The following is an 18,207-nucleotide window of genomic DNA, read 5'->3' as shown; positions in this document are numbered from 1 at the left end:
AAGGCAAGCGTACATATAAAAAGCCTACACATATATAACTATATAAACTACATATTCTAAACATCTATACATATGTATGTGTTTTTTTGAATTTATTACGCAAAACATAAAATATCATGCAAGCAAAACACAACTATACCATAATACTTTTTAAAACAACTACAAATTCGATTAGTTTCAGGCCCGTCTTATATTTTTTAATATCCCATTTCTTTTTCATTTCCAACTTTTAATTTCAAAATGATTTATTGCGCTTATTCCATATTATAATATATTCCACAGTATATAAAGAAAAATAAAACCAGAATAATTCAAAACAAAAGCAAAAGTTAAAGAAACGAAAACAGGATCAGACAACAAAAAGAAAAATAATTAAAAGGACATGCTTTATATTGTATATATAGAAACAAACGAATAAGGTTAATAAAAATGCAACCGCATTATTTCGTGTATAACTGAACTAAGCAAAAAAATTAAATAATAAAATGCTAGTTTGTGTTTTTTTTTTTAATGATTTAAAATTAAGTATGATAATAAAATCAAGAAGAACCAAACCACTAAGTGAAACACCTAAACACCTAAAGACAAAAAAATTTATTTAAAAAAAATATAAATTTTTAAGAAAGCCTCCAAAATACAAATTTATTTTGAGTATATTTCGGAAATGTATCATGAATTTCGTTCGTAGCCCTAAAATTTGTATTACGAATTACTAAAATTCTGCTCCGAATATTCGTAATAAAGTAATCATAAATTACGTTCATAGTAAAAATTACCCTCAAAAGTCTACAAAAGAAATAAGCACCCGTAACAATAAGCAATATTAAAGAGAATAGTCGTATTAAATTTTAAAAATTTGAACTTTTTTGTTTGAGTCTAACAATTATAAATTATTAAAGATAGTTGTAATAAAATACTGATTTTGACACTCCGAAATATGATACTGCCATTAGTAATTCATAATCTCTACGAAAAGAATTTGTGATCATTCAAAAGTCTACGTCGTAGTCGTAATTTTACGCAGGATACGACTGGAATTCATAATAAAAATTTATTTTTTATGACAGGAATAGTGTGGAACATATTTTGCGTATATGCAACACATCGAATACCCATTTTCATATAAACACATTAAATGTATTCTCTTTACATTCTTATTTTTGTTTCTATAGTGTTTATGTCTATGGTAACACTTTAAATCTTTTCATTCACTCATAATAATGAAAACACTTTTATTTTTCAATTATTTTGATTTTCGAATACTAATCACAAGATGTCACTGGCAATTAAGAAGCTACTCCCAGTTAATTATTTTATCTTTAAATTAATATAAAATAATTTTTTCTTAAATTATTCAAAATTTTGTTCTCTTTTTTTAATATACTCAAATTATTTTATTACTAAAAATTCTTTATTAATTGTTTTTCTTTTCAGTCCAGTATTTATCAATCACCAGTTCCAACATTAAATTTCGATTTTTTAAACATTGTTTTCTTTTTCATGGAAAAAATAATAGCATAAATTTATTCAAATTTATTTAAGTCAAAATAATTCGGATTCAATTTTAATAAGTAAATATTATAAGCTACCGAGCAATATTATGAAAATATTACATATAAAATTTAAAACAATTTATTCGTAATGTATAAAAATTTTTGCCAAAAAAAAAAGGTAAAAGGTTGGTCTTTTATAGTATTAGGTAAAATTATTTGTTTTGTGAAAAATACACTCATTCGTTTTGAGTTAAGGGAACAGATAAAATTTGATTAAATTCATCTCGTTCTGGATTCAATTAGAAATTAATTTGTATTTTAATATCTAAATCAAAATTTACTTCTTAACATATTTTAGAACATGATATACGGTATACAAATATTTTTATTTAAATTCACAAATTAAAATTGTAAATCAATTAATTCTTAACGCCTTAATTCATTCTCATATTATATTGGATGGCAACAAATTAGAAATTTTTAAAATTATAAAATTATTTCATAATTATGTGCAATCAAAATCCTTTATAAGTGCAAATGTTTACAAATATCAATGAATATTTGGGAATCATATGCTTATAGATACAACAAAAATTCCATTTCATATTTTACAAAGCGTTCATGTAGCTCAAAAAAACACCAACCTGCTTACACATAATTTTTCTAGTTTTTTTTTCTCAAAAACTAGAAAAATCTCTTTTATCTCATGTAGCTTATAATTGTTGTAGAAAGTTGACTAAATTGTAATTACAAATCTATATATATATAAATACATGTAATGTACATGTACATATATATTAATTAATTATGAAAATAAGTCACTAATAAGCGTTTAATATGCAACATTTAACATAAATTCCTATATATATATATATATACATAATATTATTCTTATAAAATAAATTTGTAATAAAAAATACATAAATAAATTGTAAAACAAATTTAAAAATGCATAAAAATTTTGCAAAAACATAATATTATTAAAGTGTTATACATGCATACCTACTATACATACAATATTATTAAATTAGATTTTCAAATTAATATTAAATTAAAAATTATATATTTGTATATACATATATATGTATATTAATAAATAAAAATTATTACACAATAATTAAAAAAAAAGTCATTAATGTTATAAAATATAAAATTACAGTAAAATATAAGTAAATCGAAATATTGAACTATTTTCAAGAAAAAAAAACAAAATTGGTACCAGAAAAATTAATTCGAATTATTATAGTAAATTTTCGATTCTATGTTGAACTAGCCCAATGGTTAGATCGGATTAGAATCCAATTTTTTAGCTCCCTTTGGAAATAAATTTTAAAAAAAATTTAAAGAAAAATTCTAAAATTGAACATCAACTGCAAGTTTCAAATGAATTTCAAAATCTATATATATTTCAAAATTTATATATATTATTGCTTAAAATAAAATAATCATAAAATATTTGATTTAAGTTAATTACAGATTTGTTTAACAAATTCTAAATTGCAAACGATTTGATCAAAAATTTTTATAGTTGATTTCATTTGAATAAAAATGTAAGCTTGGCCATAATTCTTGTATATAAAAGAAAAAATATTAATTTTTTCGATAGCTTAATGATTAATTTTTACATATGTGTATTGAGATTGTTAATTAAAAGAAAGATACTTCATTACCCCCAAAAATATTGTAGTACAATTACTAGAAATACGAATATGAATTTGAGAGGATTCTTCTATTAACTGGAAAATATTTTAATATTTTATGTTTAATAGAGAATTCTCTTGATAAACTCCCATTTTACTAGCAGATAACATCTGTACAAACACAATATATTAAATTAAAAGAATACATAGAGGCGAAATACATTTTAAAAAAATTAATTTTGTCTTTTATTCTTCATATGTATGTATACATATAAAAAATTCAAATAATAATTCGATTTATCAAAATTTTACTGTAATTTATAAAACTTCTTAAAATTTTGTGATCCTTGATTATTTAATTTTTATTTTTAATTTTTCTTTCTCTTTGTATAATATTAGAGGCCTAACATTAATATTATAAAAAACAGATACTTTTAAATAATATATACAATTTATATATATATATATAATATATACTTTTATATATATATATATATATATAAAAGAATAATTTTTAATATAAAACAATCTTGTCAATCGATACCATAGAAAATCTTCAAGTGGTATTCATTGTATATAAAAATATATAATATATATATATATACATTAAAATAATAAATTAATAAAAAAAAAATTACAAATAATAATTTTATTAAAAATTGTTATTATTAAAGAATTTTATTTTCTTGATATTAAGACTTTTTGTACATATTATTATAAAATTGTGAAAAATATTACCTTAAATTTTAATATTTATTATTCTTTAACCCGTAAAACCTGTCATGGTCAATAAAATTAAGTTATTTATCATTTAATTTATTGCTTACATTAAAAAGAAAATAATAATATTTCTCAATTAACCCATTCGTAACTCAAGAAAAATTACTTTTACTCCTATACATTTCGCATATTTTCAATTATAAAAAGTTTCCTTTTACAGTTTTGTATTATGTAAAAAACAGGGTGTTTTCACTCGGATGCAAATCCAGCATCAAATTGCTCATTAAAGAATCGTTACTTATTGATTTCCATTTAAAAAACATGCTTATATTCTAATTTTATATTTTATAATAGCTATATTGTAGCTAATATAACAAATAATCAGATATTTATCCACGCTCTCAAAATTAAATTTCGCGCACAAACAAAAATAATCCCATATAATATGTATGTAAAACAATTAATGAACGATTTAACTATAAAAATATACAATAATTTTGTTATATATATATATATATTTTTATATATGTATATAACAAAAATTTATGTATAAAAAAAATTTAATTTATTAATGCATGACAGCATTTAAGGGTTAAAATCTTTATAAAAATTTTTATTTCTTATTAAAAAATAAAAATGAAAATTAAAAAAAAAAATTTCTTTCTTTTTCTTTTAAGAAGGATGAGTAATTTTTGGTGCTTATAAAGTGGTGCATTTTTTTATTATACTAAAATAAAATATAAAATTACATACATAGCTATATACATATGTATTATTAAATTCATATTATTATATGTATTCATATACAAGAACTATATTATACACTCTTATTTTAATAATTTATATTATATATACATATATACAGTATAAAATATATATATAATATAAATTATAAATAATAAGTATTTATACAATAAAATTTAATTACTTAATAGGAATTGTATATTGTAGAAATGAAATAAAATAATCAAAATCATAAAAATAAAAATATTGTAGTCATTATATTTCTATATTAAAAATTATAAATTAATTTGTATAAAAAATAATAATAACAATAAAAATTAAAAATTAAAAAAATTTTATATAAAATTTATTCGTCCATAATCCGTCTATACATTTCAGAAATCAAAATATAATATAAACAATAAATATGTATATGAGTTTTATTCTGTTTAAAATAAGTAAAAATAATTTTAATTCAATTTATATTTTAAAAATTCTTCAAAAAGTTGTGATATTTAAAAGAAAGAGAAAAAATTCATGATTAATGCAAAATCTAGCAATTAAAATATTTTTATTGCTATTAAAACTCTGAAAAATAATTTAAAATTTAAAAAAGTAAAATAATTTTCATAAATTTTAAATAATTTTCATTGTATTTAATTAGAATAAATTAAATTGTTTCTTTTCAAATAAAACAATTTCATAAAATAATTTAATGTAATATGGAAAATGTGCCAAAATAAAGAGTTAAAAATTATTAACAGATATAAAAATTTATTAATTAATCAAATTCATTTTATTAATAACTTTATTATCAATATTTTTCATTTGTAATTCTGTTTAACTGAATATTTTCAATATTATGTCAACCATTTCAATAAATTTTCTAAATTTTTTATAGATTATCAATTTTATATTTGGTCATTAAATTTTAAATAAAGATAATAGCAATAAAAATAATTATTAATCAAGTTTTGCATTTATTTAATTGAAAAATGAAAAAATTTATATTTTAAGTAAATGGAATTCTTAAAATTATAGAATTTTAAAGAAATATATAAAATAATTTTACATTATTTGCTTATTTATATTATAAAATAATTAATATGATATTTTACATATTAATATACAATGTGTACTTAATTTTATATTAAATAAAATTATAAAATAATTTATAATTTTTATGAAATAATATCTATCAAAAATTTTAAAATTATTTTTAAAATCCTCCACATTTAATACAAAATTTAATAAAATAAAATTCAATCATTCACATTATTTGAAAATAAAAATCATTACATAATAGTTTTATATAAACTATAATTAATATCTTAATAAAATAAAGAGAAAAAAAATTAGCAAATTATAAAATTGAAATGTTTCAAAAGATGATGGTAAGTACATTATCAAAAATCAAATATTTTTCAATTTAAACTAATAAAATATTTTTTTTAAATATAGAAAATTATTAAATAAAAGAAAAAACTAGTATTATTTAAAATGAAAAAAAAAAAATAAAATAAAACTAAATTAAATGTTCCCACAAAAAATTTTTCGAGAAATTTGAATATTAGAAATTAAAAAAAATTAAGAATTAAGAAAAAATATAAAATACTTAAACTTTTCACTATTAATAAAAATTATTCATTAAAAAAGAACAATCCAATTCAAAATCAATTTAAAAATGAAACATGTATTTAAAAACAGAATAAAAAAAAATTAAAATAAATAATAATAATTGCTTTTAAATCTAAGAAAAATTTAAAAAAGAAAAAATGAGATTTTACGTACCTTCAAAAAAAAATTTATATTTATAAAATTTAATTAAATTCTATAAAAAACAATTTTAAATATTTGTATATGCATTAATAAACTTTATGTACATGTAATATGTTTTACACAATGAGTATTTAGATGCTATCGACAATGCTATAATTAATTTAGCTTTTTGAATAATGCACTTTATTATCCAGAAATATGATTCCATAACAATTTATCATATTATCCCAGTTTTATTTATAATTTCATACTAATGATATTGTCCTGAGGTGTTGTTTAACCGGTTCGGCATGAAATTTCAGCTAAATATATTATGTATAACAAATAACATTTTTCAAATACTTAATTTGAAATTGTTTTGTTAGAAATTCAGGGCAATATATGTAGTTGAACATCAGGCGACAATTAAAAATTTTATATTTATAATTAAACAATAAATTTTAGAATATTTTCTATACACAATACAGAATACATTTTTGTTTTACTTTTATGCAATTTTCATAATTTTTTTAATTTTCATAAACTTACTACATTTATTTCTTAATTATTATTTATTTTTTTCTTAAATAAATTTAATTATATGTGAGCGCCGTTTCTTATCGATTTAATTGCACAATCCTTTGTTATATTGAAGTACGTGTACATAATTATAAAGTAAAAGTATCATCGTTAAAAATTATATTAAGAAATCCGTATATGAATATTGTATATAGTTATTAAAATATATTAAAAATTCTTTCAAAATAATAAAAAGAAAAAGGTATAAAAATTTTGCTTCATAAACCAAAAAAAAAAACCCAAAAAAAAAATAAGCAAAAAGAATAATAAACAATAACTAAACTTAAAACTATCATTAATAATTATATTTAAAATTGATAAATAAATAATATTAAATTATTGAAAATCATTTAATATTTTAAAATCAGAATCTGAGTAATTAAAAAAAAAAGTTATTATAAGGTACCCATGATGTCTCCTAAAAAGTTTTGAAATAATTTTTTTTTTAAACATTCAAAATTTTTGGTATTCTGCCTTGTTTAAAATATCTATAATGATTTGGCTTCATTAATTATCAGTTTTATTATAAAAATTGTTATATTTAATAATAATGATTGTATGCCTTATCAAAATAAATTAATATTTTTATCATATTTTCAAAATAACTTACAATTTATTTTATTGTTTTTTAATTTTACAAATATATATTATAAAAATTATAATAAATAATTTAAGAATACCCCCCAGTTTATTATAAACGTTAAATGATTTTATCAATTATATTACAATTTTTATTATTAATAATATTATTTAAAATATACAAACATTTTCTTTATATGACTTTAAATAAATTCTATTAATTATATTTCGCAAAAGTTTTTTTTTCAAAATTATTACATAATTTGTATTATAAATATTATAAAAAATAAATAAGAATGTTTTTCTTTTTGCTTTATATGAAGTTGTGCAAATTAAAATAAAAGAATTTTACATAGAAATTTTAACAGAAAAAAAAATTATTTTTTATTTTTTAATTCCCTAAACTAATAATAAATCATAAAATTATATATATAATATGTATTTATGTATGTATTTATTTAAAATAAAAATTTTTAATATTTGTATATTTAAATAATATAAACAAAATGAAACATTTAGTCTTAATGTCTAAAATGTAATTTACATAAAACTATAATGTTGGAATGAAAATTTTTATGTGTAAGAATGTTAAAATTAAAAAACAAAAACAATATGAAATTAATAAAAACATATTTAACTTTTCTTCTTATATAATTATGAAATTTGATTTTTATAATTTTTTAAAAATTTTTAAATGAGATTTTTGGGTTTGCTTATTAGAAGGAGTACTACAACCATGAATTTAACCTTAAACGTGTTATGTTAAAGATTGACCAGCTCCTTATTTAAGAGCTTCTTCAAAGTATTTATAACAAAATATACTTTATCATGTACTTTAATTATCTTCATTTCGATGAACTAAATGTGAATTATGTGAGAATAACATTCGAACCATTTTTATATCCGAAATTTACAAATCTTGATACCAATACTGTTCTTGATACTTAATCGATAATTTTCATCTAATTCAAATTTCACATTTCGAAACTTACTATTCGCTTTAGTACGAAAATTGTTGTAAAGTTGTAAACAATATGAATTTATTATTCATTCAGAGTAACTGTGTATCCAATCAAGTAATCCAATTTATTTTCTTACATCAAAATGTAGTAAACACTTACTTGCACATGCAATGTTTAAAATTATTGGCATTGTATGTTATATTACAAAATAATTCAGTAGTCATATAATTTCAAGTTAAACGGAGCTTCAACACAATTAAATAATAATGAAAATGTAAAATTGCAATTTTAAGTTAGATAACCTCTCACAACTGGACTGATACGTACCTATATAACATTATAAATCCCTAACAAAAAACTTACTAGCAATAAAATTTTTATTTTATGAAATGGATTAAAAATACATTATAAACACGATATTAAAAAATAAATTCATATCTCATTTTTTTCTATAAAAGTACATAAAAGCAACGTCCTTTATTTGATCAAATTTTGTTTCTCTCCTAAACAAATAACTGCCAATTTTATATCGGCTCTGCAAAAGAAAACCAAAGTCAAAATATTTAATTCTAAATTGCTTAACAATTTCATATTTTACCTTTTCTTTATACTCTCTTCTCTAATCACATCAACTTCTTTATTTAAAATTCTTATTCTAAATTCAACATATTTAATAGCTTCATCTAAACTAAAATCCATAAATATATCTTTTCCAATATTTACTAATATTCTTTGTGGATCATCAATTTTTGCTTCCATAAAAATATTTCCTCCAATGTCCATTTGTGTTTTGAAACCATATCTCAAATGTTCTTTTATCGTTTCAATAGTATTTTTAAGCTGAAGAAATTCCATTATTTCATTATTTCGTAGGTTTAAATGGTATTCTAGCTCCTTTAAATCCTCTTTTAAATAATTGTTAATGAATTCTTCTAATCTTGCTGGAGTCAATGAAGATCTTTCCATTTTGCCTTTTATTAACTACTATGTGAGTATAATATTTTTATCTAAATAGTGAGTGTATTATAATCTAAAGACAGAATGTAGTTATATTTTATTATTTATTTTCAAATAAGTTCTAAATAATTTTAAAGTTAACCTAAAATGTATTTATATTAAAAGTCGAATCAAAACAATGATAAAGTGACAATAATGAAAAGAATTGTCAAAAAAAAGCAACAAATTAAATTTCAAACTTGTCAAAATTGCCAAGAAAGAAACTTGGCATCTCTGGTTTGAGGACTGACTAATTTGAATTTTTTTTTTTCATAATGGTATTCACAATTGCAGAAAAATAATTCACAATTAAATATTTAGAAATACAAAAAAATTAAATAAATTTGTAGTGTCATTGACATAATTTTGTAAAATAATTTTTTTTAATTATCCATCGAATCGAAATACAATCTTAAAAATTGTTTTATGCTTTAGAAAAGCCTAATCGTCTATCTTACTTTTTTACTTATATTAGATACAACTTTTTTCAATCGAATTTCTGCATTTTTTCTCAAATTATCGACTGAATGTTTAACTTTCAAAAACGAAGTGCATAAATTTTGTATGCATTACAGAAAAAAACAGATACTCAATTCGGAATAATTTTTCTCACTCGATAATTACATTATACAAATTTATGATAGTTACTCACTTTCTTTTTTTAAAACGTCAAATTTACAAACTGGACAAATGCATATTATTCTTGTCAAAAAAGTAAAAAGTAATGTAACTTTTTTCCAGATGAACCATAAAAGGAAATTTAGTTAACATTGAATAACTGAGCTCAAAACGACAAAACAATGAACTCACTTTTAGGGCAAAATTTTACCTTTAATATTTTTTTTCAAACAATTAGAAAACGACTGACAAGAAATCTATTTTTCTTTTGTAAATTTTTCTGACTGAAATTATGAACAATAGATCAGTTTTTTTTAAAATTCTTGATGGCTTTAAAAGATTTTTCCATTTTGACTTAGAACTGTCACTTTAGTACTGAATTTATTTAAACTCCTTAAGAGCCTTATCATAATTGGTAAAGCGTATCGAATGCACTTGGCGAATTCAGTAACATTTAAAATCATACATAATACGTCAGATTCACAATATTGTTACTTCAAGAAACCAAAAATGAGACTATCATAACCTCAAAGTTTTCATTCATTTTTTGTTTTTATTTGCTATGCTGGGCACACTAAATTTTTTATTTAATAGTTTTAACAGTTCATCCACTTAAAATTTAGGCAAATTCGCCAATCATGGTACCAAAAATGTCATTCATTTTTCTGATAGTGGTCCCAATATTATGTAAGTACATTTTTAATATCAAAACCATTAATATTATTTTATATATATCCCTAAAAGTTTACCAATTACCTAAAAAATTAAATATTAAATACAAACAATAAAATTTCATTATTTAAACATTTTATTTTAATAATGATAAGTTTAAAATCAAAATGCAATTTAATGCTTTTATACAAAAGAGGAAATAAATAATTTAAAACAAATTTTTACGTTTTACAAATTTGGAGCCAAAAAAAAAAAAAACAAAAGAAAAGTAATATTTTATTTTTGTATACCTAAAAATACATATATATATATTAATAATGTATGTATATATATATATATACATATGTATGTACTCTTTTTAATAAATTACCAATTTAAAAACGATATTTTAAATGTAGAAGCATACAATATTTATTACAAATAGCTCTTATCACAATAAAACTTTCTTTTCAAATTTATGCTTTTTTTTTTTTAATATATGTATGTATATTTTTTTTTTTTGTAATTTTTTAAGTAATTTTTTTATATATTTTCAAGACAGGTAATGGCAAGAATAATATTTTGTATTTTTTAAAATTTGAATAAGGACTTTTCTTAATACATTTTACTTTTTAAATGTTAGAGAAATAAAAGAAAAATTATTACATCCTTTAAAATTATGAATAATAATTTTATTTATATAAAATTATCCTTGTGAATTTCAAATATAATACAAATACAATATTGTTTTAGTAAAAGAACTTAGCCTTTTTATTTATATTGTTTTTTTTTTTTTTTCGTTTTTTCTTTTTATTGAAGAGTATTTTTGGGGATGATATACTTTAGTGCCTGCATTTTATTTTTGTTTTTTTATTTTTGTAATTATTTCAATATTATATTCATATAATGAAAAAAAAAAGATTTTATTCTTAATTTTACAACTAAATTATTAACTAGGAATAAGTAATTACACGGTATTTTTTTCAACTTCTTTAATATAATAATTATTAAATGTGTGAAATATAATTATAGGAGTTTTTATGATTAATATTAAAAAAAAGAAAAGCCTTGAGTAAATAACATATAGAACGGAAGAGTACTTTTAACAACAAAGAAACAAAATTATATAATAATTATATAATAAGAATAAAATTTCATACACTGCAAATATTAAAACCATTGATAATATAATTGCTTTTTTGTTTTTAAATTTCATTATGAAATTTAAATTAAATAAAAATTTTCTAACTGTGTAAATTGAATATAGAAAGTTACTTTTAAACTTTGAAATATTATATTTTTTTTTAATAGAGCCGAAAAAATTTATTTACCATTACCAAAAGGTAAAATTAATTGATTAAAAGATTGGAAGTTTTGCTTCTTGAATTATTCACAAATAATATTAATTATTAAAAATAATTCACTTGAAAAATAATTTTTTTATTAATAAATACGCTATACATAATGTAATTAAATATTCATCATTTGCCGTAGTTTTTACAATCTCAAATAATAAATTAACAAAAAAAAAACCGAATTAGAATTTTATATAAAATCAGAAATCTGATTTAACTTATTCATTATGGTACTCAAGGTGAAATGTTAAAATAATCATTCTAAATACGTAAAAATTTTAAAATATTTTAGTGAATAATTTAAAAATAAACTACGAAAAATCTTATAAATGTTATTTATTTACGGTTTTTCAAAAAAATTTAAAAATTTATGAATTTCTAACAAGAAAAAACTTCCTATCAGTAAAAATTAAAATTCACAATAAAAAATACAATTTATATATATTTTTTTACACAATCTTATTAAACAAGAAAATATTTAACTTCAATTACACTTGAAAATTAGTGTTTTCTTTTATAGGGAAAAGAAATAAAATTATTAAGAAGTAATTTTATTTGTGTGTAATGAAAATATTACTTTTATTTTATTTTTATTAATTTTTCTTTTTTTTTTTTTAATCATAATTATTTGAATATTTTAATTACAACGCTACAAAAAAAATAATATGTACGCTTTAACTTAAAAATTAAAAAATATTTATAACGATATGTGTGTAGAACAAAAGTATATATAACTACAATAAGTACAAATAATATTGTAAAAATAGTGAGTGAATTTTTCAAATTTATATTTTAAAACATTAATTTAATAATTACTTAAAATCTAAAAAAAAAAAATATTTATATATTTATATAAGCCTTAATATACACAATTACAAAAATATAAATCAAAATAAATAAATTATGCAAATTGTTTTTTTTTTTTTCTGTTAAAATTACAATCGAATCTGTGTTACACTTAATAAAAAAAGAAAAATAAAGATTTTTAAAATTATTTCTTTATTTTCAAAATAATTTTAAATTTTATTTAAAATAAAAATTGGAAACATTTGGGGCACCAAGCTTTCATTATTTATAATTTTTAAGAAATATTACAATTTTTCCTAACCAGATTTTTATATATATTTTTTTTTATATACGAATGTATAATTAATTATTACAAATTACCAATTTATTAAAATTATTAGAAAAAATATTTCTTAGTTAAATTTTTTCATCTCATTACTAATAATTATAAGTATGTAGTTTTAAATTCAAAAACAAAAAAAAAATTTATTTTACACAAAAAAATTACGAATAATACTTGTTAATTTATTACATTTCTTCTTTTTTTTTTATTATTTTTTATATTTGATGATTTTTTTTTCATTAAATTTGATAAAGTATTTACAAAAAATTTATTACTAAATTTAGTAATTAGCACTTTTACATTTCAAAATATAACACACTATTTAACATATTTTTATTTTCTTTCTTGCTTCATATTACCATTTTTTTTTTATATTTTTAGTTTTTCTATTCTTTTACAATTTTTTTTTATCAAATATTTTTTTTAAACTTAATTAAAGAATCAAATAAATACTGTTTAAAAAATAAAATACATCATGCCTATAAATAATTTTTTTTTTTCTTAATATAGTGTTATTTAATTTTAGTTAATATAATATAAATTTTGATAGAATTTTAGTTTAAATATTTTCGACATTTTTTCGATCCACAAGAGCATGGGATTTTAACATCCTCAAATGGGAATTTGTAGTCATACGTTAGCTCCTCACCTTGTACAATTCGTCTTAATGCGAATATTATAATATGTTTATGACCAAGAATATCAACAACTTTTGAATAGCAATTTGGCTAAAAAACAAAATTAAAAGATAATTTAATTGTAGATATTCATAACAAAAATACTAATTTAAGTTCATTTTAAATAATTGTTTTCTTTTCAAAACGAAGGAAATTAGCAAATAATGTTGTGGAAATAAAATCGAAAATTATATAGAATACTTAAAGAAATATTAAAGTATTCTATTTGCAATGAATTTATGTGAGTTTTACAAGCTTTACATATTAAAATGAATTTGAGAAATTAAATTAATTTAAGCGAATATATTTGCTCTAATATATATTCAATCCGAAATTTTAAGAAAGTACAATCATAGAAATGCGAAAAATTATGTAATTCTTTATACTAAATAATAATAAATAAATTATAATAAATCAAAAAGCAACGTACCTCGCAGGAATGATTTATGAAACGTGCAGCATTTCCTCTCATTGTCGCATCCACAACTAAATTATCATCGATTTTGAACATATAACATCCAATACCTTTACTATCATAATATCGTTCCCTTTTGTCGGTCAATGTTGACCGTATTAGTTCCCCAGCATATTCTATAACCATTTCACCTAATAATATTTAAAGTATTATTAGAAAAATAACTTTAATTATGTTTCCTCTTTACTTACCGGCCTCAATATCTTTTGTGCAATAAAGTCCTCTACCATGAATATGCGATCGGAAAACTCCTATATAATCTTTGTAAGTTTCTTTCAAAGTCCTGTATTTCATAGCCATTGGCAAATTACTACCAGTACCACGCCTATAAATATACATAAAAGCGCTTGTAAATTTTTATTTATAAATTATAATTTTAATATACATATATATATTCTTATGAATTAAAAATTAAATAATTTAAAATATTTGATGGTTTTTTTATGAAGGAATCAGTTTTATAATATTATTAAATCTAAAAATGGCTTTAATATTAAATCAATTAATTACCTTTGAATGCACTCAATATCTGTTGGTTGAACAACTACTTGCGCAGGTTGCTTTCGATGACGTGACGCCAGCCAACCAAACATATCATAATCGGATCGTTTGATAAATGGTTCACATCTTGCTGACCCATATAAGCTTTCTTTGAATTCTTCACATTCAGATGAATAATCTGTAGCAGTAAATTCACGTTTATGATATTTTGTTGTGTATTTGGTACATCGTTCAACACCAGGCAATTGTTCAATTAAATATCTTAAAGCATTTGTTTTTAATCCAAGCATTTGTATGCCACACATATCTGCTACTGGACCTTCAGGAAGTGGTGCTAAACCATGAGCTTTTCTTGCCATTTGTACTGCTTCAAAAACTTTTTCCCAAACATCTATAATTGATGTTGATTTATAAACAAAGCCATCTTCACTTTGTATTTCATATAAAATTTTTGGACCCTTTTGATAATTTTGTGGATCAATTGATTTTGCTAAATTATTTGCAACTTGATAGGTTTCTGTTGAAATGGATTGTGGAATAATATTTGGTGTTATATTCTCTTTTTGATCAGTAACGAATGATTTATTTTCTTCTACAGCAACTGCTTCTTCGTCAATAATTTCGTCTTCTTCAAAATTTTCACTCATATTTGGTGATCCTTTACAGTCATCATTTTCTAAATTTTCAAGTATTTCAGAAATTTTTTCTTTGACTTCTTCTGGAGCAGTGCTTTGAGATATATCATCGTTAACATCATTACAACTTTTTGGACTTTGTTCAGCATTTTCCATTTCGATTCGGGATATAAAGTCGAATTCATCATTTTCTGTACTATTTTCCAATGTTAAATCAGGTTTTTCCATAGTTTTTTGGTCATCTTTATCTCTGGACTCAGCATTTTCCATAAAAATATCGGTTTCCAATGCATTATCGTTATCGACGATATCATTTTCGAAATTAGTTTTTTCGATTAATTGAAATTCATTATTAATTTCTGGATTGCCCCGAAATTCTTCAATAGGATCTTTAAAACTTTTCTCTTGATTTAGGAACGTTTCTTTTTCCAGAATGATATTGTCGTTTTTGATTATTTTCTGCTCCGTTGGCGAAGGAATTGGCACCGCAATAGTGTTCTTCTGTAACATAGTTTGCATGGGCAAAACTCGATTTGTTGGTCTGGATACTATTTGATTATTTGAAGGAACCTTTGAAAAGAAATAAAATATTAATGTAAAAAATATGTTGCAAAATTTTTAAGTCATAAGCAAAATGTTCAAACTATAAAAATAAACTTACGTGTGGAATAGGATTCACGATATTTGTTGGAATATTGTTGCTGAATGAGGATACAAATGGCGCTGACGGTAATTGAATACTTGTTGTAGTCGGCAAACTTATTGTTTGAGCTGACTGCATAGACGAGCTTAGTTGTGGAGTTGGAATTGGCAAAACATTATTGTTATGACTATTGATGTTGTTAATAACATTACCACTATTAATGCTATTATGATTTTGATTATTATTGCTGTTGCTATTGATATTATTCATATTATTGCTGTTAATATTGTCATTATTACAAATTACATTGTGATTACTCATGTTATTAATTATATTATTGACATTATTACTATAAATATTATTGCCAATATTGTTGTTATTGTTGTTATTATGAATAATGTTGTTATTAATAATATTATTATTCATATTGTTGGTACTAATATTATTATTGATATTATTGTTGATATTATTGTTGATATTAATATTACTGTTGTTATTATTATTCTGATTATTAATATTATTGACAATAACATCATTACTGATAATATTATTTTCGATATTATTATTGCTATTAATATCCATATTATTGCTATTATTACTATTGTTCATATTATCATTACTGGTGATATTATTATTAAAACTATTGTGATTATTAGAGTTAGCATTAATATTACTAATACTATGATTGATATTATTAATGCTATTATTATTCATGATACTGATATTATTAATATTATTATTACAATTATTAATATTATTATTTATATTACAATTACTTAAATTATTATTAATATTAATATTATTATTATTAATATTATTATTATTAATATTATTATTACTATTATTACTGTTATTACTATTATTATTGTTATTAATATTATTATTACTATTACTATTACAAATATTATTATCACTATTGTTGTTACTATTATTGTTAGCAGCATATAACAAATTATTTTGTGGAAATCCCAAGGAACTGTTGGTTTGGCTATTAATTTCATAGCATTGCGAAGCTAAATTATTGTTACTATTAGCAATATTATTAGCTAATGTGGGGGTATCAGACGCGAAAGTTAAAATTGTTGCTGGAATTTCAGTAACTGAAGTGCAATTATTTTGAGCCTTGATATAGTCTTCAACATTTTTGTTTACACTTTGCAAATTGGAGTGTACATTTAAATCACTTAGTGTTTGACTTCCATCTGGGGTAGTCACCAAATTTATTTCTATTTTATTTTCTATTGGATTAGAAGATAAATTTTTAAAATGAGCTGGGCTTGGTTTTGGAGCAATTAATTGTGGTGTAGTTGGCATTGTTTTCACAACAACTTTGGGAGACACTGGTTTAGCAACCACTTTTGGTTTTATGGATGCTGACGCAACTTTGTTCAATGGTTTAATCAAATTTGCCTTTCGCTGAACAGTCTGATTAGATGTTGAAGTAGTCAATTTTGGTTTCAATATCTGCTGACTCGTTGTGTTAATAGTTTTAACCTGTCTAGTTGTGTTATTTGTATCAACATTAGAAGTGGTTATAATTATTGGAGCTATTGAATCCATGGCTGCTATATTAGTTGGGATTAATCCAGAAGTAGTATTAACCATTTGAGTATTTAAATTTTGGGGTTGCTGTAATTGTTGAGAGCTCAAATTTGTAATTTGATTTACTATGTGCGGTTGAATTTTTTTAACAATTAAAGGTGAAGTCTTAGCAGTGGGTTTCACAGGAGAAGCTGGTCTTATTTGTGGTTGAATCGTATTTATAGAAATTTGTTGACGAATTGGTTGAGTAATTGTTATAGTTTGCGTGGTACTTGATTGTTGGGGCTGTTGATTTTGAATTATGGTCGCCGGTTGATTTGGCTGTTGAACATTATATACTTGCTGAACTGTCTGAGGCGTATGTAATTGCTGTGGTTGTATTTGCTGTACAATTGTAGGTTGTTGTATTAAATTGGTTGATATTGCATTAGCTTGTTGATTCGCTGGCTGTTGAATCATGTCTACATTATTCAAAACAACGTAACCTCCGGGCACTTCCACAATTGGCTCAATTTTACTTGCTTGGAATAC

The 18,207-nt window shown here is 20.9% G+C and overlaps 2 protein-coding genes across 2 annotated transcripts in view; both read right to left on the bottom strand.

The window, feature by feature from the left end:
* Nucleotides 1-8,063: 8,063 nt before the first annotated feature.
* On the bottom strand, nucleotides 8,064-9,574 carry LOC129613063 (protein UXT homolog). The gene is made up of 2 exons (XM_055526980.1): nucleotides 9,053-9,574; nucleotides 8,064-8,989 (listed from the first exon to the last, which is right to left on the bottom strand). Exons 1-2 carry the CDS (start codon nucleotides 9,418-9,420, stop codon nucleotides 8,932-8,934), a joined length of 426 nt encoding a protein of 141 aa, XP_055382955.1. The 5' UTR covers nucleotides 9,421-9,574; the 3' UTR covers nucleotides 8,064-8,931.
* A 1,636-nt stretch (nucleotides 9,575-11,210) lies between these two features.
* LOC129613007 (histone-lysine N-methyltransferase trithorax) overlaps nucleotides 11,211-18,207 on the bottom strand; it is a 120,428-nt gene continuing 113,431 nt past the window's right edge. The window contains exons 6-10 of the mRNA XM_055526883.1: nucleotides 16,153-18,207; nucleotides 14,866-16,061; nucleotides 14,547-14,680; nucleotides 14,311-14,486; nucleotides 11,211-13,931 (exon numbers count right to left, since the gene is read on the bottom strand). Coding sequence (XP_055382858.1) covers nucleotides 13,758-13,931; nucleotides 14,311-14,486; nucleotides 14,547-14,680; nucleotides 14,866-16,061; nucleotides 16,153-18,207 — 3,735 coding nt within the window. The 3' untranslated portion in view covers nucleotides 11,211-13,757. The remainder of the gene's footprint in view (nucleotides 13,932-14,310; nucleotides 14,487-14,546; nucleotides 14,681-14,865; nucleotides 16,062-16,152) is intronic.

The sequence above is a fragment of the Condylostylus longicornis genome, unplaced genomic scaffold (genome assembly GCF_029603195.1).
Source record: "Condylostylus longicornis isolate FDR11 unplaced genomic scaffold, ASM2960319v2 ptg000080l, whole genome shotgun sequence".
Classification (NCBI taxonomy): Eukaryota; Metazoa; Arthropoda; class Insecta; order Diptera; family Dolichopodidae; genus Condylostylus; species Condylostylus longicornis.
This window is presented reverse-complemented; position numbering and strand designations above follow the sequence as displayed.

Coding starts and splice junctions, on each gene's coding strand:
- LOC129613063 (XM_055526980.1), bottom strand. CDS start 9,420: ATGGAAAGATCTTCATTGACTCCAGCAAGATTAGAAGAATTCATTAAC. Junction 8,990..9,052: donor GAAGAGAGTATAAAGAAAAG/GTAAAATATGAA, acceptor TTTCTTTTGCAG/AGCCGATATAAAATTGGCAG.